This window comes from Xenopus laevis, chromosome 7L (assembly GCF_017654675.1).
Source record: "Xenopus laevis strain J_2021 chromosome 7L, Xenopus_laevis_v10.1, whole genome shotgun sequence".
In the NCBI taxonomy this organism is placed as follows: domain Eukaryota; kingdom Metazoa; phylum Chordata; class Amphibia; order Anura; family Pipidae; genus Xenopus; species Xenopus laevis.
In genome coordinates this window covers 82,968,456-82,994,952 of record NC_054383.1, presented here as the reverse complement: position 1 = coordinate 82,994,952, position 26,497 = coordinate 82,968,456, and the positions used below count along the sequence as shown (strand labels likewise).

Below are 26,497 nucleotides of genomic sequence, written 5' to 3'. Positions count from 1 at the left end.
TTTTATTTCATACAGGGATTTTTTTACAACATACTGACATATCTGCTGGATTGCATAAGTGCAGTAGTAACCAATCATCAACTAGTGTCAATCTACAAGTTAGAAAATGAAGGCAGAGGTTTTGATTGGTAAATGCACTTGTGCAATTTAGTCTGAGAGTTTGCAAAGAATAATAAGCAATAAAGTACTAAAATAAAAGTGATTGTGAAACATGTTGGATACTCCGCTTTTCACCAATGTTCCTTCTAAGCAATGCACTGAGCAATGAGCTTAATTTTTAAAATAAGTAATATACTCAAATTGCAGCAAAATGTGATATCCAACATTCTAACTACAGAGAAAAACTCTGAAGTAACATATGGATACAAGAGCTATTTCTAAAGAAACCAGTTTTTTTAATCCTTGTAAAGTAACCCTATAAATAAGATACATAATAATCTAGTGAAATAGGGGTATATTTATAATTGTCATCAAGTGTCATTGACAAAAAGTGGTCAAGAGTCCAACAAATCATTATAGGGTAATAGTCCCTTCAAAAGCAATGAGAGAAGATGGTATTGAATTTAGTGTATCATGAAATTATCTGAAAATATCAAACAACAAAAAATAAGTAATTATATTACTTGGACCATTAAAGTATCAGTATGGCAGCCCCATAAAGGTAACGTGGGAAAATATTACATTCCCAGGGCCCATGAAAAGAACAGTATGCCTGCTTGTTTAAAATAAGTGCTTAACAAAACTCTAGAAGGGCAGGTCCTATGATAGAATGAGTGGACAATTTTCAGGTACTGGGGTTTTAATGTGGCAAGCTCATAAAGCCTTAGAGAGAACAAGATGGCACTGGTATGGGCTTACAGCTAATTTAACAGTATAAGGGTGGCAGGCTCCCAAATACATTGTTTATAGGCAGCAAATATATGAAATATGTAACTAATAAGCTATGTGCCATGACAATGCACAATAGTCTTTTTAAAGTAGAGTCTGGAACCCTTAAGATAATGTGGCTGGAACCCAAAGGTGATTATGTTAAAACCCTAAAATGAACAATACACATGGATGTTTTACGAGCCATTTAATTTAGATATAGCATGTTTTTTTTCCTTGCAAACATTGCACTGGGTCTTGGTTTAATCTCATCTACTCTTTAATTATCCAGTTCTTATTATGACCAGAGCACTGTGGAAAACAATCAACATCCTGGTCTGGATTCTATTATCCTGCACATTTCATACAAATCAACAAACACACAGACAATGCTTTCCACACAACTTCAACATCTGTAATAAATTACTGAAAATATGAGTTCTGAAATCCAGATTTGTGATGGGATAGTTAACAACCACTTTCTCAATCAGAGCTAAAAGGGACATGCATCCAGAAAGTCAACAAAGATTACAGTTTTTATGTCTTATTTACTTAAATAGGTGCTAACTTCAAAATATTCAACCACTAACAACTACCAATCAGTTATTTGCCCTTGGTTTGCAACTACAGTAGATTGTAACTACAGTCGACAGTTCAACCCTAATTGCTAATTGGTAGCTTTGCAGTTTCAGCCCTCAATGTACTAGTAAAAGAAGAAGGCAAAAGAAAATCAGAACATAAAATACATGAGAATTTACAAAGGTGTGCAGTAAAAATTTGACTTAAACCTTTGGCCTACAGCCAACAAATGCATTATATGGGGGGCCCATTCAAGAGGCCTTCGCAATTTTCAAGCTTTCAATATCTGACCACGACCAAGTTCAAACCAGATATTGATCTGCATGTACCAACATGCAGGTGGCTAAGAGTGAACCACTTGATATGCAAAATCTGATCAGATATGGTCAACTTTATTCTAACTAAGACTGACCAGTCAGGGCTATTGCCAATTGGTTGCTTTGGTTTAAATTTCTGGACAATTGTGAATTTTTTCCAAAAGTTATTTTCTGTGGCATCGCATTCACAGATTCACAGGCAGATTTTAGATGCCAGATTTTTGGCTCAGACTGAAGACTAATCGGAGAGAAAATCTTTATGCTCTGCTAGATAAATCTGGAAGTCCAGCTGAAAGGTGAATTATTATTATGTTATGATTATGTTGTTGTCCTAGTTATTCTTGCAACTGTGGCTGAAAGGGAGAGGGAGATCTGGTGGACCAAGGAGGTAGAGAATCTAAAGAAAAATGGTCTTCAATTTCACTGTTTAATAATATTTAGTAAAACATATGATGAAAACTATAGCTAAATTGTATTTAAAACAATAGGCAGAATGCATTTCCAACACAAGGCCTATTATTTGGCCTTATGTTAAATACAGAGCTGTGGAGTCAGAGTGGCGGAGTCGGAGTCAGAGTAGAAAGCAATTTTGGCTATCTGGAGTCAGAGTCTCCAAAAATGTTCTGACTCCTAATAACTTTAAATACAAGCACTGAAAAGAATCAAATCAGATTTAAAAGTTTCTATGAAGGAGGATACGGCAGAGGCAATTGTTTTGAAGAACAATACTTTAGTTCATTTTGGATTGTATTTAAAGGGATTCTGTTATAATTTTTAAGGTGTAGCTTTTATTTCTAAATTACACTGTTGACACTGCAAACAATTCACTTAAGCATGAACCAACAAGTATATATTTTTTCAAGTTGTAATATTGGTTTGTAGGCAGCTATCTCAGGTCATTTTTCCTGGTCATGTGCTTTCAGAAAGAGCCAGTGCTGCACTATGGAACTGCTTTCTGAAAGGCTATTGTTTCGAAATTTTCGAAACACTAATAGCATCAAAAGTATTACCATATTCGTGCCTTTTATCCTTTATCGAGTTATGTGTCTTTAAACTAGTACGTTTTTTCTGGCAGTTTGCGGTGCCATTTAAGGAGCGCTGACATCACTTCCCCCTGTGACTCCTCCGCATTGTGCATGCGCAATTTTTTTTCATTCACATTGAAAACGCAGGTAGCCACTGACCACCAATGTTTTGAGTCAAGCAATTCTGCATGAACAAGCTCAATATGCAAATGCAGAAAGAAAAAGTCACGGAGCTCTCTGCTGTGCATGTCTTTGCCTTGGGAAATCTCTGTTAACAGAGAAAAGGTAACTGGACAGGCTTGGAACAGGTACTGCATTCAGTGACACAACTTTGCCATTTCAAAGGCAAACTAAGCAAACAGGATGCTGAGCTGGGGGAATATGTTTCTGACTATATTAAGGAGTTTTTGGGATAATGTTGTTTTGAGACTTTCTTTATCCTTATCCCCTTTAATTCAAAGTAAGAATGCACTGCCATTGTGTGTAAGGTGTCTTAAAGGAACAGTAACATCAAAAATTTGTTAGTATACATCAAGAAATAAACACTAAGACAAATAAAACTTTAAAATAGCAAAGCCTTTATTAAGAAATAACTTACCGAATCTCCACTTCCTGTCCTCTACAGAAAAGGCGACACGGCGACCATCCATTGTGCGGCGCTGGATTTCTCCTCCTTGGCTCTGTCTCATGTTGTGCAAGTAGCATGTGAATTGGCTGCTGCATCAAGGAGCGTGGTTTCCATGACTGCGGATTGCTGGCTCATCGGCGCGTCTGTAGAGTCCATGCGGCGTTAATCTTGCGCCGGTGCAAGTAGCTGAGATACTGTAGGTGGTGCTGGGGGAATTCGGGTTGGTAAGAAGCGCTCTCTAGCACAGAAAGCAAAGCATGGCGAGAGTGCCTACGTGCCAGTGACTGGAAACTATGATCGGCCTGCTGCCTGCAACTGCAAACATCCACGATGTGGCCCAGCTCCACTCTGAAGAGCTCCCTCGCTGCAGGGACTCTACCACGCTCCCTGATGTTACTGTTTTATTTGTCTTGGTGTTTATTTTTTGATGTATAATAACGAATTTATAAAAAATGTTTTTTTGATGTTACTGTTCCTTTAAATGTAGAGTATCAAGAATGATATATCAAGTTACATCAAGTTTACTATTAGGCACTTGTGTCCTGTAAATGTACTACCAGAAGCGGATACATATTTATGGGTTAATGGGAGTCTTACAAAGATTTTCATAAGGAGGTCCAGAAGATAGCCTCACATATCTGCTGCTGCCTGATGAAATTTGTTCCTTAGAAAGATTTTAACAAATATGTAGATTCCCATGTGCTGCAGAAGCAGGAGTAAAGACGACTCAGTGTAATAGTCTCCACCATTGTATAAAATCTATCTGTCCTATGACTTAAGCTGGCCATTAGGGATGTAGCGAACGGCGGAAAAAATGTTCGCGAACATATTCGCGAACTTGCGACAAAACATGCGAATAGTTCGCGAACGTCGCGAACCCCATAGACTTCAATGGGAAGGCGAATTTTAAAAGCTAGAAAAGACATTTCTGGCCAGAAAAATGATTTTAAAGTTGTTTAAAGGGTGCAACGACCTGGACAGTGGCATGCCAGAGGGGGATCAAGGGCAAAAATGTATCTGAAAAATCCATTGTTGACACAGCGCTGCGTTTTGTGCTGTAAAGGGCAGAAATCACACTACGTCACTCAGGTGATGTTTCTGGACACGGAATGTGAAAAAGCTCACACAGCTAGGTGGCACTTGGTTAAAGACTGGGCAAATAATGCCTGCAAGGTCAACGTATACACTACAGCCGTTGGATACGGAATATATTATTGCTGCTTGAAAAACGTCACTCGGGTGGTGTTTCTGGAGACGGTATTATTATTGATATTTAGACAGCTAGGTGGCAGTTGTTTGAAGAACAGATGCAGATGAGAGATCAGCAGCAGGACAGACAGCTGCCCACAGCAGCTACATACAGAGCACTGCAGTAGAAGGTAGATTACTAGCCAGCAAAGCTACCTAACCTAAAATGTCCCTCAAATCCCTGCAGAGTTCTGTCCCTACAATACAGAGCAGTATCAAGTAGATTACTAGCCAGCAAAGTTACTATCAACTGTCCCTCAAATCACTAACAGCTCTCTCCCTACACTAGCTCTTCCAAGCACACACAGGCAGAATGAAAAAACGCTGCAAGGCTTCAGTTTATATATGGAAGGGGAGTGGTCCAGGGGGTGTGGGGGTGGTCCAGGAGGGAGAGCTTCCTGATTGGCTGCCATGTATCTGCTGGTCTGGGGTGAGAGGGCAAAAATAAGCGCCAGCTAAGGCGAACCCAAATTGGCGAACGTCGCGCGACGTTCGCGAACATTCGCCGAACGCGAATAGTCGATGTTCGCGCGAATTAGTTCGCGGGCGAACAGTCCGCGACATCCCTACTGGCCATATCTTAAGTGATATTCTTCAATAGACAAATATGTCACTGCAAATGTTAATTACATTTTGATATGCAAAACGTTTTATTTCATACAGGGATTGGTTTACAACATACTAACATATCTGCTGGATTGCATAAGTGCAGTTCCCAGTAGTAACCAATCATCAACTAGTGTCAATCTACAAGTTAGAAAATGAAGGCAGAGGTCTGATTGGTTTTAATAGGTAAATGCACTTGTGCAATTTAGTCTGAGAGTTTGCAAACAATAATAAACAATAAAGTACTAAAATAAAAGTGATTGTGAAACATGTTGGATACTCCAATGAGCAATGAGCTTAATTTTTAAGATAAGAGATCAGGTTTTTTTTGCAGTGATATTCTCAAATTGCAGCAAAATGTGATATCCAACATTCTAACTGCAGAGAAAAACTCTGAAGTAACATAGGGATACAAGAGCTATTTCTAAAGAAACCAGTTTTTTTTTAATCCTTGTAAAAGTAAACCTATAAATAAGATACATAATAATCTAGTGAAATAGGGGTATATTTATAATTGTCATCAAGTGTCATTGACAAAAAGTGGTCAAGAGTCCAACAAATCATTATAGGGTAATAGTCCCTTCAAAAGCAATGAGAGAAGATGGTATTGAATTTAGTGTATCATGAAATTATCTGAAAATATCAAACAACAAAAAATAAGTAATTACATGGACCATTAAAGTATCAGTATGGCAGCCCCATAAAGGTAACGTGGGAAAATATTACATTCCCAGGGCCCATGAAAAGAACAGTATGCCTGCTTGTTTAAAATAAGTGCTTAACAAAACTCTAGAAGGGCAGGTCCTATGACAGAATGAGTGGACAATGTTCAGGTACTGGGGTTTTAATGTGGCAAGCTCATAAAGCCTTAGAGAGAACAAGATGGCACTGGTATGGGCTTACAGCTAATTTAACAGTATAAGGGTGGCAGGCTCCCAAATACTTTGTTTATAGGCAGCAAATATATGAAATATGTAACTAATAAGCTATGTGCCATGTCAATGCACAATTGTCTTTTTAAAGTAGAGTCTGGAACCCTTAAGATAATGTGGCTGGAACCCAAAGGTGATTATGTTAAAACCCTAAAATGAACAATACACATGGATGTTTTACTAGCCATTTAATTTAGATATAGCATGTTTTTTTTCCTTGCAAACATTGCACTGGGTCTTGGTTTAATCTCATCTACTCTTTAATTATCCAGTTCTTATTATGACCAGAGCACTGTGGAAAACAATCAACATTCTGGCCTGGATTCTATTATCCTGCACATTTCATACTAATCAACAAACACACAGACAATGCTTTCTACACAACTTCAACATCTGTAATAAATTACTTAAAATATGAGTTCTGAAATCCAGATTTGTGATGGGATAGTTAACAACCACTTTCTCAATCAGAGCTAAAAGGGACATGCATCCAGAAAGTCAACAAAGATTACAGTTTTTATGGCTTATTTACTTAAAGAGGTGCTAACTTCAAAATATTCAACCAACAACTACCAATCAGTTATTTGCCCTTGGTTTGCAACTACAGTAGATTGTAACTACAGTCGACTGTCCAACCCTAATTGCTAATTGGTAGCATTGCAGTTTCAGCCCTCAATGTACTAGTAAAAGAAGAAGGCAAAAGAAAATCAGAACATAAAATACATGAGAATTTACAAAGGTGTGCAGTAATAATTTGACCTAAACCTTTGGCCTACAGCCAACAAATGCATTATATGGGGGCCCATTCAAGAGGCCTTCGCAATTTTCAAGCTTTCAATATCTGACCATGACCAAGTTCAAACCAGATATTGATCTGCATGTACCAACATGCAGATGGCTAAGAGTGAACCACTTGATATGCAAAATCTAATCAGATATGGTCAACTTCATTCTAACTACAACTGACCAGTCAGGGCTATTGCCAATTGGTTGCTTTGGTTTAAATTTCTGGACCTTTGTGAATTTTTTCCAAAAGTTATTTTCTGTGGCATCGTATTATACAAAATTATTACATATTCACAGATTCACAGTCAGATTTTAGATGCCAGATTTTTGGCTCAGACTGAAGACTAATCGGAGAGAAAATCTTTATGCTCTGCTAGATAAATCTGGAAGTCCAGCTGAAAGGTGAATTATTATTATGTTATGATTATGTTGTTGTCCTAGATATTCTTGCAACTGTGGCTGAAAGGAAGAGGGAGATCTGGTGGACCAAGGAGGTAGAGAATCTAAAGAAAAATGGTCTTCAATTTCCCTGTTTAATAATATTTAGTAAAACATATGATGAAAACTATAGCTAAATTGTATTTAAAACAATAGGCAGAATGTATTTCCAACACAAGGCCTATTATTTGGCCTTATGTTAAATACAGAGCAGTGGAGTCAGAGTGGTGGAGTCGGAGTCAGAGTAGAAAGCAATTTTGGCTATCTGGAGTCGGAGTCTCCAAAAATGTACTGACTCCTAATAACTTTAAATACAAGCACTGAAAAGAATCAAATCAGATTTAAAAGTTTCTATGAAGGAGTATACGGCAGAATCAATTGTTTCGAAGAACAATACTTTAGTTAATTTTGGATTGTATTTAAAGGGATTCTGTTATCAAATTTTAAGGTGTAGTTTTTATTTCTAAATTACACTGTTGACACTGCAAACAATTCACTTAAGCATGAACCAACAAGTATATTTCTAGTTGTAATATTGGTGTGTAGGCAGCTATCTCAGGTCATTTTTCCTGGTCATGTGCTTTCAGAAAGAGCCAGTGCTGCACTATGGAACTGCTTTCTGAAAGGCTGCTGCATCAGGGAGCGTGGTTTCCATGACTGGAGATTGCTGGCTCATCGGCGCATCTGTAGAGTCCCTGCGGCGTTAATTTTGCGCCAGTGCAAGTAGCTGAGATACTGTAGGTGGTGCTGGGGGAATTCGGGTCGGTAAGAAGCGCTCTCTAGCACAGAAAGCAGCGCATGCCGAGAGTGGCTACATGCCAGTGACTGGGAACTCTGATCGGCCTGCAACTGCAAACATCCATGATGTGGCCCAGCTCCACTCTGATGAGCTCCCTCGCTGCAGGGACTCTACCACGCTCCCTGATGTTACTGTTTTATTTGTCTTGGTGTTTATTTTTTGATGTATACTAACGAATTTTTAAAAAAAACATTTTTTGATGTTACTGTTCCTTTAAATGTAGAGTATCAAGAATGATATATCAAGTTACATCAAGTTTACTATTAGGCACTTGTGTCCTGTAAATGTACTACCAGAACGGATACATATTTATGGGTTAATGGAAGTCTTACAAAGATTTTCATGAGGAGGTCCAGAAGATAGCCTCACATATCTGCTGCTGCCTGATGAAATTTGTTCCTTAGAAAGATTTTAACAAATATATAGATTCCCATGTGCTGCAGAAGCAGGAGTAAAGACGACTCTGTGTAATAGTCTCCACCATTGTATAAAATCTATCTGTCCTATGACTTGCTGGCCATAGATCCGATCCTCATCGTGAGACCACGATTTTCTAGGAACGATCGTACGATCATACGAATTGACCATCAACTAAAAAGACCAATTTGCCAGGAAAACAAAGGGGAGCTGCCTGCTTGGCCCTGCAAACATAGATACATTGCACTGGGACCAACAAAGATTTTTTAACCTGGCAGATCAATTTCCTGACAGATGTCAGCCGAAAAATTGTAATATGTATGATCGTTCGAATCCCACTTACCGCACGATAATTTTGAAGGATTGGTCGGACTTCGCTAAAATCGGTTGTTTGGCAAGAAGAATCGTTGCGTCTATTGGGAGCTTAAGCTCTAGCACTGGCCTAAGACCAGCACTGGAATCTGCCATATTAGCACTACAAGCAAGTGTTACTGCAGAACTGCAACTTTCACAAGCAAATGTCTTCATGAACACTTTAGCTTCAGACTTCAAAATCAAAATATTGAGCACCCCAGTGTATATAATGTGCACGCTGCAATACAGGTAATGTGTTATAACTAGTGTAACTCATAAGAATAATATAGCTAGCTCCATTTGAGCAGTGATATGGATATAGGGAGTTAATCAGTAGGGTACCCAAGCAGTAAGTAAATACTGATACAGGAACCAAAATGAGCTGGAAAGCAGATTTGAAGAAACAAGAATGGAAAGGCAAGCAGAAGACTGCATCCTGGAGTCTATTTTGAGTGCCATGCAGACTAGAGAAACTTAGCTTCCTTAGTGAGAAGCAAGCTAAGCAAATGCCCCGAGGATCTCAACAGCTTGTAGGATGGCATTAGCAGGTGTCTAAGTCATGGAAGCAGGCCTTTCCGGCAAGTGTCATGTACACCAGAAATCTCAGGTTGCTCTTACTATTATAGAACAGGATGTACAAAATTTTAGAAAAAATAGCATCATATTTCATCATTTAGTTTGTTTTCAAACTGCAACAGAGAGAAGTCATCCAGTATATTAGCCCAGATGGCAAGAAGCAAGGTCAGAGATGGGGAATGACGGGCATGACCCCCAACGGATACTAGATGCAATAAGTTAAACTTGTACTGAATGCAGCAGATGTACTGAACAGATGTGGTTAACTGGGGTTGTAATGGTCCTGATGGCGATGAAGTGGGAAAAGTGACAATCAATTTAATTAGGAGATTTCTGGAGATTTTCTAGCCACTATAAAGTTCACTCTCACAGACACATCAGATGTAGGGTTGATATGAATTTACCACCTGCATTTAACAATAATTGCTATTAAAAATGGGATTTGCTACCAAAATCTTTAAATAGTAGTTTTCTCAGAAAAAACTAGCAACATGTAAGTACAGGGTTGGCTTTTCTTTATAGGCACCAAAAGCTGCCCCTAGACATGGGCCATCAAGTGCATACGGTATGTAGAAGATATAGATGTCATATTTATAGAAACCTGTGATTATATGGGCAGACTTGTCAACTTGTTATCATTCTGCCATATAAATACCATTGGCATCAAGTATAATTTTGACTGGTAGAATATAAACTGTCTGATAACCCCATATCAGACAAATCTCTACATTCATCATTCTACATACATTCCTGTAACGTGCCAGTCTTTACGTTTTTAAAGTAGAATTCTTCACAAGTAGTAGAAGCCAGACCCCATTTACTACTCTCCACAGAGTTTTGAAACACAAGGCGCAAGAATAAAGGCCAGTTTAGAAGCCCCTAAATACAGCAAGTAATGTAGAAAGACTGGGCTTCTCGGATACATGCCTACTGTTCTTTAGAATTGCTTTCCTTTCTGTGTAGCAGTAAAGCATTGATTAATTCATTAGAATAAATATTATGTTTGTGACAAATTATGTGTTAATAAACCGCTACATTTTCTCCCTTGTGGAGCATGTTGGCAACAGTTTTTATTATTGTGTATTAACATTTGCTTGTTGCAGGACCCAATTTTGAAGCAGACCCATGAGGAAAGTCTAATTATATATTGCATTAAATGCTCCCTGACAAAATGGCCAGTGTAATGTTTAGGGATCCGTTATCTGGAAACCCGTTATCCAGAAAGCTCAGAATTACTGAAAGGTCGTCTCCCATTGACTTTATTTTATTAAAATTTTTAAAAATGGTTTCCTTTTTCTCTGTAATAATTAAACAGTACCTTGTACTTCATCCATACTAACATATAATTAATCGTTTTGGAGGCAAAACCAGCCTTTTGGATTTAACATGTAATTTAGAATTAGGTATGAAGATCCAAATTACAGAAAGATTCGTTATCCAGAAAACCCCAGGTCCGAGCATTCTGGATAATAGGTATAGGACCTGTTATCCAGAATGCTCGGACCTGGAGTTTTCTGGATAATTGATCTTTCTGTAATTTGGATCTCCATAATTTAAGTCTAAAAATAATTTATACATTAAATAAATCCAATAGGATTGTTTTGCTTCCAAAAGGATTCATTATATTTTAGTTTGGACCAAGTAAAAGTTTTATTATTACAGAGAATAAGGAAATAATATTTGAATATTTAAATTATTATTTTTAAATGGAGTCTATGGGAGATAGCCAGGATAATGGGTAACTGATCCTATACCTGTACATTAAGGGGAATTTAGTTAACAGTCCGTATGCCCCTGAACAAAATTTGGAGCCATGTCTTTTCCTCTAAAACCCTAGATTCCATAATTTCTTGGTTCCACTGCCTTTTTCCTTTATTTCTCACAAATGGCCCCTTCAGCTGCCCAATGATTGAATTATTTATGACCTGCAGGCCTCATATGTTAGGGCCTTCGGTTCAGTCATAACCCCGATCTCCTAGAGTTGTAGCTAGTTTCTCTAGTTAGGAAGGTTGGTCTCCATTTCCATTTAACTCCTTTAGGAATTAGGGCTTAGAGGAAGGGTAAATGTCATGAAGGGCTTTCTAATAGCTCCAGGAAATATCTCCCTCTGGGTAAAACATAATCCTGTGTAAAAATTGTGTGTTGTAAAACCTCTGCTCCTGAAACAGTATGTAAAACTAATGTGTTGCGTATGTGCAGTAGATACAGAGTTGCAACTGCAACAAAAACAGTAAAAATAATCTTTAAAAATATTTTTTCGCGACTCACTGACCACCATTAAACAGGCAGTGCTGTTGTTGCCAACCTGAAATTACATCATCAAAAATGGGCAGGCCAGAAAAAAAATTTAAAACGTGTTCAAGGGAGTAAATTATAGATAATATAGACAATATAAGAAATACAGTATAGATAACACCCACAACCTGACCCGCCAACCCGCATAAATACCTGCCAGCGGCTGCCCATGAGGGCTAATTCTACCACTCTCTAAAAGCAGAAAACTGCTATGAAACTCCCATTATCTACAGCCAACAGTGCTGGAAATAGCTAATGAATTATTGACCTTTTTTGGAGCCTGCATTAAAATTCATAAGAGACTGAAAAAGGCTGAGTATGAGAAATGCCTATGCATACACTCATCATATTGCCCCACCACCCCCCCCTCCCCCTTTCTTGGGGTCTTTGTTTATTAGAGGATTGTCTTTTAAAGAAACAGTTCAGTTTTAGATTTATTATACAGCACAGTGGAATACGTTGGCAGATTCTAAATACATGTTATTAATTATACTGATAACAGTCCATTTAGTATCAGACATCAGTAGTCTGAAAATTTGCAATTAGCCTTTATTTTTTTTTACACTTTTTATTCTGCACCCCTCAGATTTGGAATTTCAACTTCTATCAGGTTGCTCGGGCTTAATTGTCATAGCAACAAACAGTTTGGACATCAGAATGGTAATGCAATAGGAAATGGCCAGAAAAGAAAGATAAGCTATTAAAAATACGAATAAATAATAAAGCCCCATGTGTGTAGTAACTTGCCTTATCAGTGCACACATGGGGCAGATTTCAGCCAGAAAATAAATGTCATCTTTTCTGCCCCTCATTTTTTAACGGAAAGAGAGTCGCACTAGAATGCACAGCAGTTGATCTGTTTTTAGAATTCTGGTTTCCTTTTTCTTCCTCCAGCAGCTACACAAACCAAAAGAGATATCTCATGGGTAGGGTTGCCACCTGGCCGGTATTTTACCGGCCTGGCCGGTAAAAACTATGGTTGATCCCAATGTTATTAATAGGGAAAAAAGAAATATATAGGAAGGCCGGTATTTTATTCCAGAAAAGGTGGCAACCCTACTTTTGAGTAAAAATAAGCTCAGTGTCTGCAATAACAGTTATAGTAGGTTTAGCTAAGCAAGCTGCTTGATATTCTTGCCACTAAAGATCAAGTTTATTATTAGCCCCAGCGTCACTTTGTGTTTCTGTTTAGATTTGGCACATAATGACACAAACATTGCTTGCTATACGAGGATCCTGCCTGGTCTACTTAAACCTAAAATGCTCCCCTTGTCACGATTTCAGATCATCTACTCCTTATATACTCTCCAAACATGCAAGCCAAAGATGCTCCAGGTATGGGATCTGTTACCCTGAAATCTTTTATCCAGAAAGCTCCCATAGTCTCCATTTTATCCAAACAATCCAAATCTTTAAAAATAATTTCCTTTTTCTCTGTAATAATAAAACAATACCTTGTACTTCATCCAAGATATAACTAATCCTTACTGGAAGCAAAACTAGCCTATTGGGTTTATTTAATGTTTACATGATTTTCTAGTAGACTTAAGGTAGGAAGATCCAAATATCTGTTTTCTGGAAAACTCCATGTCCCGAGCATTCTGAATTACAGGTCCCATACCTGTATACTCATAACATAGGGGAAAGGTGATTTATTTTGTTTGGAGAGGGTAACTAAAGACATTATCTACATGAATTCCTTCATAGTATCACAGGACCCATATAATACCCCACAACATATGACAGGATAAATGCACTTGCAGTTTCATGTATACCCCAGAACACTACAAGATAAACATAGTGAATACATGGCAAATAAAATGCAGTTCATATCCTATGTACTATATGATTCCCCCAGAAATAGTTATTAGGATAAATATAGTAACAATTTCAAGTACAGTTTCCCAGAAAACAAGGCAGGATACAGTGTAAGAAATTATTGGTATAAAGGAGAACTAAACCCTAAAAATGAATATGGCTAAAAATGCCATATTTAATTTACTGAATTTATTGTACCAGCATAAAGTTTCAGTTTCGCAATAGCAGCAATGATCCAGAACATCAAACTTGTCACAGGGGATCACCATCTTGGAAAGTGTCTTCAACACTTTGCAGCTCTGAGCAGCTGATGAGAAGCTAAGCTTAGGGGTTGTCACAAATTATCAAGCAGAAAATTTGATTTGTCTGTGATATCAGCGGATGCTACAGGGCTGATTATTAAATTCTGATGCTAGTTGCACTGGTTTCTGTGCTGTCATGTAGTAATTATCTTTATTAATTACTAATCAGCCTTATATTTTGACATTTATATTCTATGTGTACTGTCGGTCCCTAAGCTCAGTAAGTGACAGCAGCACAAAGCATGTGCAGTGAATCAGCAGAAAAGAAGATGGGGTGCTACTGGGGCATATTTGGAGACACATAATTTCCCTGTTAAAGGACTGTGGTTGCCTTGAGCTAGTACAGAAGCCCAAAACATAATGTACAACATTTCTAGCCTACTTCTTTAATTAAGCTTTAGTTCTCCTTTAAATTTGGGGAGGCTTGACCGCCTCAATTCTTCATTAAAATCCTCCTATCACTCCTAACTAAATGTCCATACAAGTTAAAGCTAGTTTGTATACCACCTAAAGCTAAATACTGTTTGTTGCAAAGGTGCCACAATTTTAACTGGCATACAGTAGGTTAATACTTCAGGGAGGGCTAGATTACACCAATATATTGGATTAACCTGTATGCCAAGAGTAAGGTTAATGTCACACAGGGCATTAAGTAACATGCATCTGTCTGTTACAGTATGGAGATTATTCCACAAGATTCATTCTTGGGTAATGGTTTGGTTAATACGTCTGCCACCATAGTCTCTGTTGGACAGTACTACAATTCAATGATGTCCTGAACTTGAGAGTCCCTCAAAAGGTGATATTTCACATCAATGTGTTTAGTACGGTGGTTCACCTTTTCTGTTTGTGACAACTTAATACATCCTTGGTTGTCTTCGAAGAGTAGGGTTGGTTCATATATGTCCATTCCCAAGTCCATCAAGAGATCATGTAACCAGATAACTTCTTGACAAGCTTGTGCTGCGGCAATATATTCAGCTTCTGTTGATGATAAGGCTACTGTGGCTTGTTTTCTACTGGTCCAACATATGGTGCCTTTTCCAAGTTGAAACAAAAATCCTGGAGTTGACTTGGGATCTTTTACATTACCTGCCCAGTCTTCATCTACATAACCAGTTAACTTTGCTATGTATTCTTCTGGCAATTTCAACTTCTTATTGATAGTCCCTTTCAGGTATTTTATGATACGCTTTACCGCATTCCAATCACGATGTGATGGAGCTGAAACCTTTCTGCAAAGTATTCCTACTGCTGCTGCAATGTCTGGTCTTGTCACTGTCGTTATGAAAACAATTTGCCAAAAACCTTTCGATATTGGTGGTTGTCTGTCAACAATCGCTCACCATTCTCGTCTTTCAGATATTCAACTTCCATAGGCGTTTTCACTTCCTTTGCTTTCTCCATTCCACAATAGGTTATCAGTTCTTGAATTTTATTTTTCTGATTAAGTAGGAAACTTCCATCCTCATCTCTCTCAATTTGTATCCCAAGGTAATATGTGATGTTTCCCAAATCCTTCATTTCAAATTTTGCCTTTAGTCTTTGAACAATATCATTACTGTCCCCTTCTTGCTCATTACAGACCAGCACATCATCCACATAGATCAATACATATATCCATCTGTTGGTTTCTTTCTTACTGTAAAGACATGGATCTGCCTTGCTTCTGATAAAAATCCTCCATGTAAAAGTACTTGATTTATTTTCTCATTCCAGGCTCTGGCAGCTTGTTGAAGTCCATATAGCCCCTTCTGAAGCTTGCATACTAAATCTATGGTTTCTGGATTCACAAAACCAGGTGGTTGTTCCATGTATAGGCCTTCATCAATTTCACCATAAAGAAATGCAGTTTTCACATCTAGGTGTCTTACCTGTATACCATTGCTGGCTGCCATACATAAGAGTGTTCTCACAGTTTTATGTTTCACTACTGGAGCAAAAGTTTCATCATAGTCCGGACCAAATTTTTGTGAGTACCCTTTGGCGACTAATCTAGCCTTGTAATGCTCAACTTCTCCTTTTGCAATGTATTTCACTTCAAATATCCACTTACAACCTATTGCTTTGCGACCCTGAGGTAAGTCAAAAGTCCTTGTTTCATTTTTGTTCAAGGAATCAATTTCAACTTGTGCTGAAACTTGCCATTTTTTGGCTTCACATTTTGGTAGCTAAATGATCTCTTCCCATGAGTTTGGTTCAAATATTGTAAGCTTTGTAAGAGTATCTGGGAGCTGGTATCCCTTTTGTGGTGCAGTTTGACCTTCTAGGTTTAGTTTCCTCTGTGACATTTGGTTGTTGAGGTATACTTTGTGAATTTTCCATCATGTGCTTCATAGAGTCACTTGTTTTGGCAAGTGGTTCTACCCCTCTTTTTACAAACACTGTTGTTGTCTCTTCAGAGGATTCAGGTATCATGGTTTTTGATAACGAAGACTTAAAATATACGCTGTGGCTTACTGTCACTTTGCTGGTTTTAGGATTTAGAATTTTGTAAGCTTTACTTTGCTCACTGTATCCAACCAATACACTTTCTGTAGCTCTGTCTCCCAGTTTGTGGCATTTTTCACTTGGAATGTGCACATATGCCTTGCAACCAAATGTTCTCAAGTGATTTACACTAGGTTTCTTACCATTCCACAGCTCGTAAGGGGTAGCTACTATAGATTTTGTAGGTAGATAGTTTTGTAGGTATGTTGCTGTGGTGTTTGCTTCTCCCCAGAATTTGTTTGGGAGGTTGGCATCATTTAGCATACACCTTGTCATCTCTACAAGTGTGCGAGTCTTTCTTTCTGCTACACCATTCTGTCCTGGAGTGTATGGAGCACTTGTTTGATATTGAATGCCTTGTTCCTTTAGATATGCTTTAGCTTCAATGCTTGTGTATAGTGATGGGTGAATTTGGGGCGTTTTGCTTCTCCAGAAAATTCACAAATTTCCCACGAAATGGCAAAAAATTCGCGCCCGTTTTTGGTGAAATTGTACCGGCGAATTTTCACTGCGGTTTCGCAAATTTATTCGCCAGCTGCGAATCGCAGGAATTCACTGTGAATTTGCGCCTGGTGAATAGATTTGCCCATCACTACTTGTATACTCCCCTACATTCTCAGATCTTAGGGTCACAGGATTGCACTGGAATTTTTTTGTGGATTCTGATATATACTCCTTGAGTTTCACTTTTGCGATTCAGTAGATATACTTTTGTGTATCTGGAGTAATCATCTATGAAAGTCACAAAATACTGGTTTCCAGCTGTGGTCTGTGTTCTCATTGGTCCACACACATCACTGTGGATCAACTCTAAAGGCCGAGTCGGCAGCTTAATGGCCCGTGTATGGGGCCCCCCGATGGGCTTCCCCGATCGAGATCTGGCCGAAAGTCTGCCAGATCTCGATCGGATGGGACTAAAAATCCTGTCTGATCGCGGCTGCATCTGTTCGTTGATGCGGTCCCGCAATCCGACCGCCCGTAAAGCCACCGTAAGGATCTGATCGTTGGGCCCTAGGGGAGAGATCTGCTCATTTGGCCTCTCCTATACATATTCCAGTCTCTTATTCAAATCAGTGCATGGTTGCTAGGGGAATTTGGACCAAAGCTACCAGATTGCTTAAAATGCAAATTGAAGAGCTGCTGAATAAAAAGCTAAATAACTCAAAAACCTTAAATAATAAATAATGAAAACCAACTGCAAATTGTGTAAGAATATCACTCTCTACATTAAACTAAAAGTTATCTGAAAGGTGAACAACCCCTTTAAAGGTGAACCACTGCTTTAATTAAACAGTCACTCTATAGGAAGTGATGCGCTTGTAGTTATAAGGCAGAGACATTTTTGGTGTTAAAATGCATTAGATCTCTGTGATTATCAATTAGTTGAAATTACCTGCTTTTGATCACCCTAATTTTCCCCACTCAATCTTGTAATTGCAGATAATTTAAAAGGTGTGATAACTGAAAACTAAGTTCAGAGTTTTGCAGTTATTTGCACACAGCTGAATGTAGTGTGCAACTTTTTTTGCAACTGCAACTATATGGCATATTGAACTGTACAATATAGACCTGTTTTACAACTATATAAACACAATTCTAGAGATAGCAGAAAGATATATCTCATGGAATCTCCAAAAACAAGTCTATGCTGATAGTGGACAATAAATCATCACAGATCAAACAAATCTATTAAAAGCTAGACTTGTCTGATCTTGGATGTATCAGGAATGCCTCAATCATTTTCAATGGTTGTCACATGAGAATTTAAAAAAAGCACATTTCAGTGAAGTGAAATTAAGTTTTAGTAATAAAATCACATGTATTATCATGCAGCCCTAGAAAAAGTTCACAGCAGGAACCTATTACATGAGGACAAATATTCCAGAAAGAAAACCTTTGGAATACGCTTTTTATTATTACAGATGCCAAAAGACTGTAATGCATAAACAAGATAGTATGCAGTACTGGGTTGCATTCTGCTGGTTTGTGTGGAACAAGTTATATATCAGTGGGAAGGTTGACAGCCTGGGTCCTTTGTAATATTGATCTACCTGTATAAGCAGTGACTCAGCACAACTCTACACCACACGCACTGCATCAGACTGCGACACAGAGAGCACCACACACTTCATCCTGATCCCACAACATCCCAAGCTGTTCCTGTAATGATACACTTATGTCATCACAATTTGCGACTCCTCTACTGCCTCAGTTAACAATCTGTATTTCTCTAATATTCCTGAGCATCAGACCTAGTATATTGTCTATCTCTGTTTCTCATGTTGCAGAACTACCCTGGCTTATTACAGTTCTCTCTCTTTTATTTAAAGGGATACTGTCATGGGAAAAAGTTTTTTTCAAATCACATCAGTTAACAGTGCTGCTCCAGCAGAATTCTGCACTGAAATCCATTTCTCAAAAGAGCAAACAGATTTTTTTATATTTAATTTTGAAATCTGACATGGGGTTAGACATATTGTCAGTTTCCCAGCTGCCCCCAGTCATGTGAATTGTGCTCTGATAAACTTCAGTAACTCTTTACTGCTGTACTGCTGTAACGTTCACAGCAGGAAGCCACTGTAACTGAAGTAAGCCTCACACTTGGTAGTGGGTATGGTGGAAGCCCAGGGGGATAGCCATAAATAATTGGAGCAGGCATAGGGACTTTGCAGGTTTAATGGTTATTGAAGATAAACACGGGAACAGGTCAAAATCAAATACAAAGTCAAAACAAAGTCTTTACCAGGCAGGTAAGGAAAGCTGAAACAAAATCACAGGAACAAGAACTCAGGAACTAGGAATAACAGGAACAAGGAACAAAGGTTATCCAGGAACAGACGAATTCAATTACAATGGCGGGGTTTATAAAGGGCAGGTGATTAGGAAATACAAAACACATGAGGGTAACAAGAAGGGAGGAGACAAACTGGAAACAGAAAGAAATACAGAACAACAATAAGCCAAGATCAGGAACATCCCAAGAGCCTCCAGTGGCTCACTCGGTAAGTGCACCGAATGTACAGAAACATCAGTCCCAAGAGTTAAAGTCCCGGCTGGTCCTTACAACTGCAAGTTGTAATGATATCACCCCCTCCCTCCACCCCCCCCCACCCCCCAGCAGATTAACAACAGAAGAATGGGAAGATAACCAGATAGCAGCTCCCTAACATTGAGTAGGAAAAACAACATCCTTCCAGAAAGCAGTTCCATCCTAAAGTGCTGGCTCTTTCTGAAAGCACAAAAAGGTATTGAGATGGCTGCCTACACACCAATATTACAACTAAAAAAATACACTTGCTGGTTTGGGAATGACAGAATTCCTTACCAAGAGTGTGCTGTGACCCACAACCAATTTTTAGATCAGGAGAGACTCAAGGGGTTATTTAAAAAGTGTAGGGCAAGGTGCAAAGTGAACTGTGTCTCTTTGGATAGTTGTGCCCTGTTCTGCACAATTCTGAACTGCCAAATTTCCAAAATGGAGCACAGAAAATTGTCATAAATATGGCTATGTTTTTGCATCAGTACTGTATTTATAAGGTTTGGGCAGAGGAAGGTGCATAGGTCTCTCCCCTCCCACCCTAACTTGTGTGTCATTCTGTATAATATCAGTTATTTTAGTGCTGGCACAATATAACCTGTATCTTCCCAACAAATGTTAAATGACAACTACCAGCATGACCAAAGTCATACTAAATTACCCCCATTTTATCACCTTAAAGGGGTTGTTCATCTTCCACACACTTTTTTCAGTTCAATTGTTTTCAGATTCTTCCCCAGAAATAAAGACTTGTTTCTATTACTTTCCATTATTTATTTTTTACAGTTTTTCCAAAAATAAGTCTAAAGTTGAATGTTCCGGTCTCTGGTGTTTGAGTCTGGCAGCTCAGTGATTCAGGTGCAGACTCTGAACTGTTACAATTTTGTAACATTTCTCAGCAGCATCTCTGGAGAATAAGCAACTATTGTATCAGTTCAAACAGCTGCTTGTAATGAAACCCAGAGATTCTGCTCAGCAGGGACAAAGAAATCAACTAAATCAATTTAGAATAGTTTACAGGGTCAGCGACCCCCCCTCCCAGAACTGCTTTTCGGCGACCCCCCTCCCAGAGCTGCTTTAGAAGGTGAAAAATGGCACTTTACACTTCAATATTAGAAAAACTGTGACATATAGAAAATAGAAAGTAATTGGAAAAAGTCGTTATTTCTGGTGATCTATCTGAAAACAACTGGTTGTTTGAAGGTGAACCACCCCTTTAACAAAATTAACTGTTAAATATTATTATACTGTATGATATCAGTTATTTTATTGCTTACACAATATAACTTGTATCTTCCCAACACATGTTAATTTTTTTTACCATACTAAATGACCCCCATATTATCCCCTTAACAAAATTAGCTGTGAAATTTTATTATTGTACTGTATAATCAGTTATTTTAGTACTGACACAATATAACCTGTATCTTTCCAACAAATATTAAATAGCAGCTACCAGCATGACCAAAGTCATACTAAATGACCCCCTTTTTATCACATTAACAAAATTAGCTCTTAAATGTTATTATACTTTATGATATCAGTTATTTTATTGCTTACACAATATAACCTGTATTTTCCCAACAAATGTTAAATTTGTTGACCAAAGTCATACTAAATAAACCCATATTACCCCCTTAACAAAATTAGCTGTTAAATATTTTTATACTGTATAATATCAGTTATTTTAGTTCTGACACAATATAACAAACATTACATAGCAACTACTTGCATTTTCCCCCACCGCTGATGGTTATCAAGGAAGTACTGGGAATAGCTCAACAATATCTAAAAGCCCACAAACTGGAAATCTAAGTTCAATTTTCACTCAGGTTGGGAGCATTACGCAAGTCATTCCTCTATAAGCTTTCAGTAAAATATAGAAGTAAACACACACACAAAGTACATTAAAAGAATTGTGTATAGCTGACAAAAAGAGCACTTGGTTTCAAAAAGCAAAAGCTTTTGTAAGAAGTATCTCAGATATGGTTATTAACCTTGTTTAATAACACTACAAAATTAGTAGTGCTTTCTAAATGAATACTCAATAAACTCATCAACAGTATCTCGTATGGCAACAACAGGGCAAGAACTTTCCCCTCTAAATACTTAACAGCACCCTGTCATCTCTGTCTCTGGTGCATTTGCATTGCCCTATATCAAGTCTTTCTCCTTGTATTCCCACTATCAATCCCTGACACTTCAATAATTCCCTTATGCACAGGTTTAACTGTTTCACTAATGAACACTTCCCATAACTCATTTAACAATTTCCCCACTCAGAGCTCTCCTTCTAGCTTCTGTGCTAATGATAATATTACAAGCCAAGCTCCCAGTTGTCTTTGCTATATTTGTAGGTTGATCTGTGTCACCTTGTGTATCCAATGCAGAGCTTGTCAAGGTTACCATGTTTCCCTCTCCCCCTTCTCACTCCCTTCTTTGCCCTCAGTATCATATTCTTATATTTGTTTTGCCAGTTTAGAGTGCATTACCTAACATTTGTTTTTCTGGGGGTTTTTTTTCTTTTCTGTCTTAAACTGCAGAAACCTGTTCCCATGCAATTCCTTCCTACTTTACAAAAAACTACAACTACTGGAAACTGCATTGCCTCAAAATTTATGATTTCCCCAACCGTCAACCTTCGCAGACTGTCTGGAAACAACTGGTTTATCAATAACAAAATTGCCATTTCCTCCCCTTCAGACTTGAAGAAGAATTCTGCCCTGTGACTTAAAGATTTCCCTGCCTCCACAATCTTGACATAAAGCTTTCTCTTTATTCTTAGCCCTATGTTATGATCAATTTGCCTTAAATATTTATTTTAGGCTCAGGGAAAACTCACACCTTAACCTACAGTCCATTTTGTACTTTGTATTCATCCAGTAATTTCAGCAATTTGGACACTTGCTCAGTTCAATTTCAGCTGATCCCGAGACATGTCCCCAAGCTGTGTGCTCTTCTCCAATTTGTCCTTCATTCTGTCCTTTATTAAGTTTTGATTCTCTGTTGAGAATATCCTTTTTTCTATCCTCAGTGGTTTTATTTATCTGCACTCAATCAGTCTGTCCTTAACTGATTTATATCACTTTCCTCAGTGGATGCTCTTATCTGTCCTATATAATTATCCTCATGTATGGCCTAATTGTGAAATTTCTGATCAACTGGCCTAAGATTTAGTTCGGAATTTGATTTTTATATCAAACACCATGTACCCTGTTATTAAATTAGAAAATTGATATAAAGTGTTTGCACCAAGTCTACGTGGCATCTAGCTTCAATACTTTAACCCAATACTTGTTATTTACTTATAACAAGGCCCAGTGAGCAGCAATCTGATGGTGGCCATACATAGGCTGATAAAAGCTGCCAACTCAGTCCCTACAGCCCAAGTTGGCAGCTAACTGGCCCTTCCATTTGCAATGGTCTGCCTGACTGATATATGGCCAAGCGGGCCACATTTCCCACTTGGTCCATGTAGGCCTGCAGTATGATCCAACTGCTGGCCCAGAGAGTGGGAGGCCAAATCAGGCAAAGATCTACTAATATGGCAATTACACCAATGGAGCCAAACTCACTGTATAGGTCCAGCTTAATGAGTGATGGAACCTAGTAGTTTATAGTTTTTTAGTAGTTGTAGGTTTTTTGCACCTACAGATATCTGCAATTTGAGAAAGATATTGCAATCACAGTACTATTCAAAACATTCAAAAATATTCTGGTCCAGATCTGCACTGAGAATCAAAATAGGCCCTGGGATTTCAGGTACACCAAGGCCAAAATAGCCCGCACCAGCCCAATAAATAGTGAGTGCCTTGGGCAATTTCCAGCAGAACCACCAGATTGCCGGTCAAATTGGCAGTTTGGACCTGTTCTGGCCTCCCTGTTGGGGCCTCACTTTATTATTTCTAGACCCCAAATTCTTTATCACGAAAATCACAGAAAGTTTTAATTTTCAAAAAGTTTCTGTTTAGAAATATGAGAAAAGGCTGCCATATAGCATACTGTTTTACTCAACTTCTATGGCTTACAGAATTGCAACTAATTAATAAAACACACTTTTAAGTCATTTACACCTGTCACTTTGAAACCAATACATTCTTTAGCCTTGCAAAAGGAATCTAACTTCTCAGATGGATCCTGTCTGAAACAGGGTTTTCCCCCTATGGCCGAACGATCCGATTACGATGCGCAATGGGCTCCGGCGGGATCGGTCGGGACAAAATCAAACTTGTCCGATCAACCAAACGGAAAATGTCGGCACTCTCCACACACGGTCCGAAAATCGTATGAATCCTCGTTTCGTACGAAAGGATCGTTGCGTCTATGGCCACCTTTAGTCTTAAATGAAGTCACAACTAATACTATGGTAATGTATCTTTACCTATTTATGTAATGGAAATAGCAAAAGAACAAGAAGAATAGCAAAAAAGCGCATACACAGGCAGATTGAAGCTGCTAATTTAGCCCCTTCAGACTGAGTCTGCCATGTTTGAGGGGGGTGTTTGATATCTCGGCAAAAATGGGCCAGATTTTAATTGAACAGGTTAACAAATCCTGTCAGATAAGGGGGTGCAGATATGACTTGCATCTGATAGGTCTTCACAGATGCCAATGGATGAGTTGATAGGCGGCCCTAGGGCCAACTAGATTTGGCCCAGCATGCGGGTGGCCAGATTATGCACAGATCTGTGCATGTGGCAACCACCTAAACTAGTACACACCCTACAACTTGACTATTATCATATTGTTCACATTCTGCATTGAATTACAAGTAGAATATATTCATCTGCAACTGTGAGGGAAATAGTAACACTAAATGATTTTTTGCTGCAGTGCAACTATTACAGGTCAGTCTTACCCTTTTCAATGTCAGTCTGTGACAGGAAAGGATAACACAAAGGCATATGAAGTGATTGTGTATATTAACTCTAACTGCACTGCCTGTGTATTCTGCTCCACTTTATAACTGATGCCATTACTATGATGATCAGCACTAGGGCTGCATTGTAGATGTGCAAAAGAAGTGGGTAAGGTTATATGTGGGGTCCAGTGACAACTCCAAACACAGTAAATTGCACCACACCCTCTCTCCCTGCCCCTGCAGTCCCTCTGCAGTCATTCCAAGCATTATACTGGGCTGTGCAGGAGAAGTCCCATTGTCATTTCTGGCTAAATATAGATGCACAAAGTGGATTCCTAGATAAGGTAAAAGAGTGGAAGAGCTAGAGGATAGAGTGAGAGACTGCAGCAGGGATTCATGCAGGGGAGTAGTGCTATAAGAAGTTGCCAGGGATCTCCAGTGTTGGCCACTCCAGCTGATGTTCAGCAACTCCCAGGATCCCCAGCTGCAGCTAGTTGACTAGAGCAAATCATGAGGCGCTGATAGGGCATTATGCGTGATTATAAGATGACACACAGATACACAACAACGCACATATCCCCTCAGGCATCCATGCTACTATAATACATGACAGACGCACATGTGGCTGCGCAATGATACCCTGTGACTGAGCTGTCCGGCACACGAGTAGATACTTACTGAAGCAGAGGGCAACAAGCCGCGAGTGGCGCCTCCAGTAGGAGTCGCGTCTGTCCCAAAGCGGTCGCACGGTCATTGTGTATATGGAGCAGGCGGGATGCGGAGATTGCTGGGGATCCCGGAAACAGAGAGTCAAAAGGTAATTAGAAGCTGGTGTGAGTGTCAGTAGGAAGTGTTCATTGCACTATACATGATATGTGTCTATGTGCAAATGTATCTCTATATCACTGGTCTGTCCTCATGTGACCTGAGCCCCACTCTCCAAGGGTACCACACTCACACCGCCTTTACTTACCTGCCAATGTCACTTTGTGTCTGCCCTTCTTCTTCTTCTTCTTCCCCTTTTCTCTCTCCCTGTGCCCCCCTCTGCTGTCCCTCTCTAGCTCTCCCCCTCTCCCCCTCTCCCCTGAATCCTTGGATCGCTTCCCATGTGCAGAGACACTACTGCTGACTTTTCATCTCTGCAGTTTTACTGAGGGGCGGAGCCAGACGGAAGCACCGCCCCCTGCTCACTGGCTGCTGCGGCTCTGTATCGGTGAGTGCAGCAGATGAGCAGCTCTAGGACCAAATACCTGGACTGTGACTGTCTGCACCTTCTCAATGTCCTGCTCAATTCAGTAGATATCTAATCGTTCTTAAACAAAGGTTTTGTTTGCTAGCTTTGCTTTGCCTTCTGCTTCCAGACCTCCAGCTATAGCAAACTACAGATACAAATCCCAGCATGGTGAGTGTTGTAGTTTAACAGCCGGACAGCTGAAAGTTTAAGATCCCAGTTTTCATACAAATTAGGACTTTTCCTTTAAAATATATAAATTCTTTTAAACCGTATTTTCCATGGTGCATCTGACCCGTGCTCCTTGGTATACACCTGTGCCAAACGCTTTAATACAAAATAATAAATGCTCTATTTATCTCCAAGCATTATATTAAAGGCTGAAATCCTAAAGGGAACAGAACATTATGTTGCAGTGTGATTTCACCAGAAATGTTAAAGATACATTTCATATGTGATCATTTTTATTTCTGTAATATATGCTTTCATTTGCTTTTAGAGGAGCTGTCACTCACTAATCATACTTTAATACATACTCCCAGTGTAACCTGGCAGAGGATGATGGGATTTGTAATTCACCAGTTTGAAGGTCAGGGGATTTATGCCATTATAATAAGTGGGATGTTCATTATCAACATATACATTCACAATACCTTAAAATGGGTTAATGAATATTTGTAGGTCATACTTACTATACATTTCGAGTCCCAAGTCTCTTAGCTGTAATACTAGGTAACAGTAAATCGTTGAAGCTCTTAGCATTATGGAGAGCAATATATTCATTAGCAGGGTATAGATATTAGGTTATTGTAAAGGAATCATTTTACTGCTCCGGTTACTCATATTGCAAGTGCTGTGCACAATATCTGTGCAGGGATATCTATTATCAAT

General features: G+C 38.8%; 1 protein-coding gene across 2 annotated transcripts in view; it reads right to left on the bottom strand.

The window, feature by feature from the left end:
* scn4b.L (sodium voltage-gated channel beta subunit 4 L homeolog) overlaps positions 1-26,497 on the bottom strand; it is a 35,249-nt gene that overhangs the window by 7,168 nt on the left and 1,584 nt on the right. Inside the window, 2 exon segments of one of the 2 annotated variants that reach the window (NM_001089789.1) lie at positions 25,054-25,162; positions 25,349-25,444. In NM_001089789.1, coding sequence (NP_001083258.1) covers positions 25,054-25,129 — 76 coding nt within the window. In that variant the 5' untranslated portion in view covers positions 25,130-25,162; positions 25,349-25,444. 2 annotated transcript variants of the gene reach the window in all.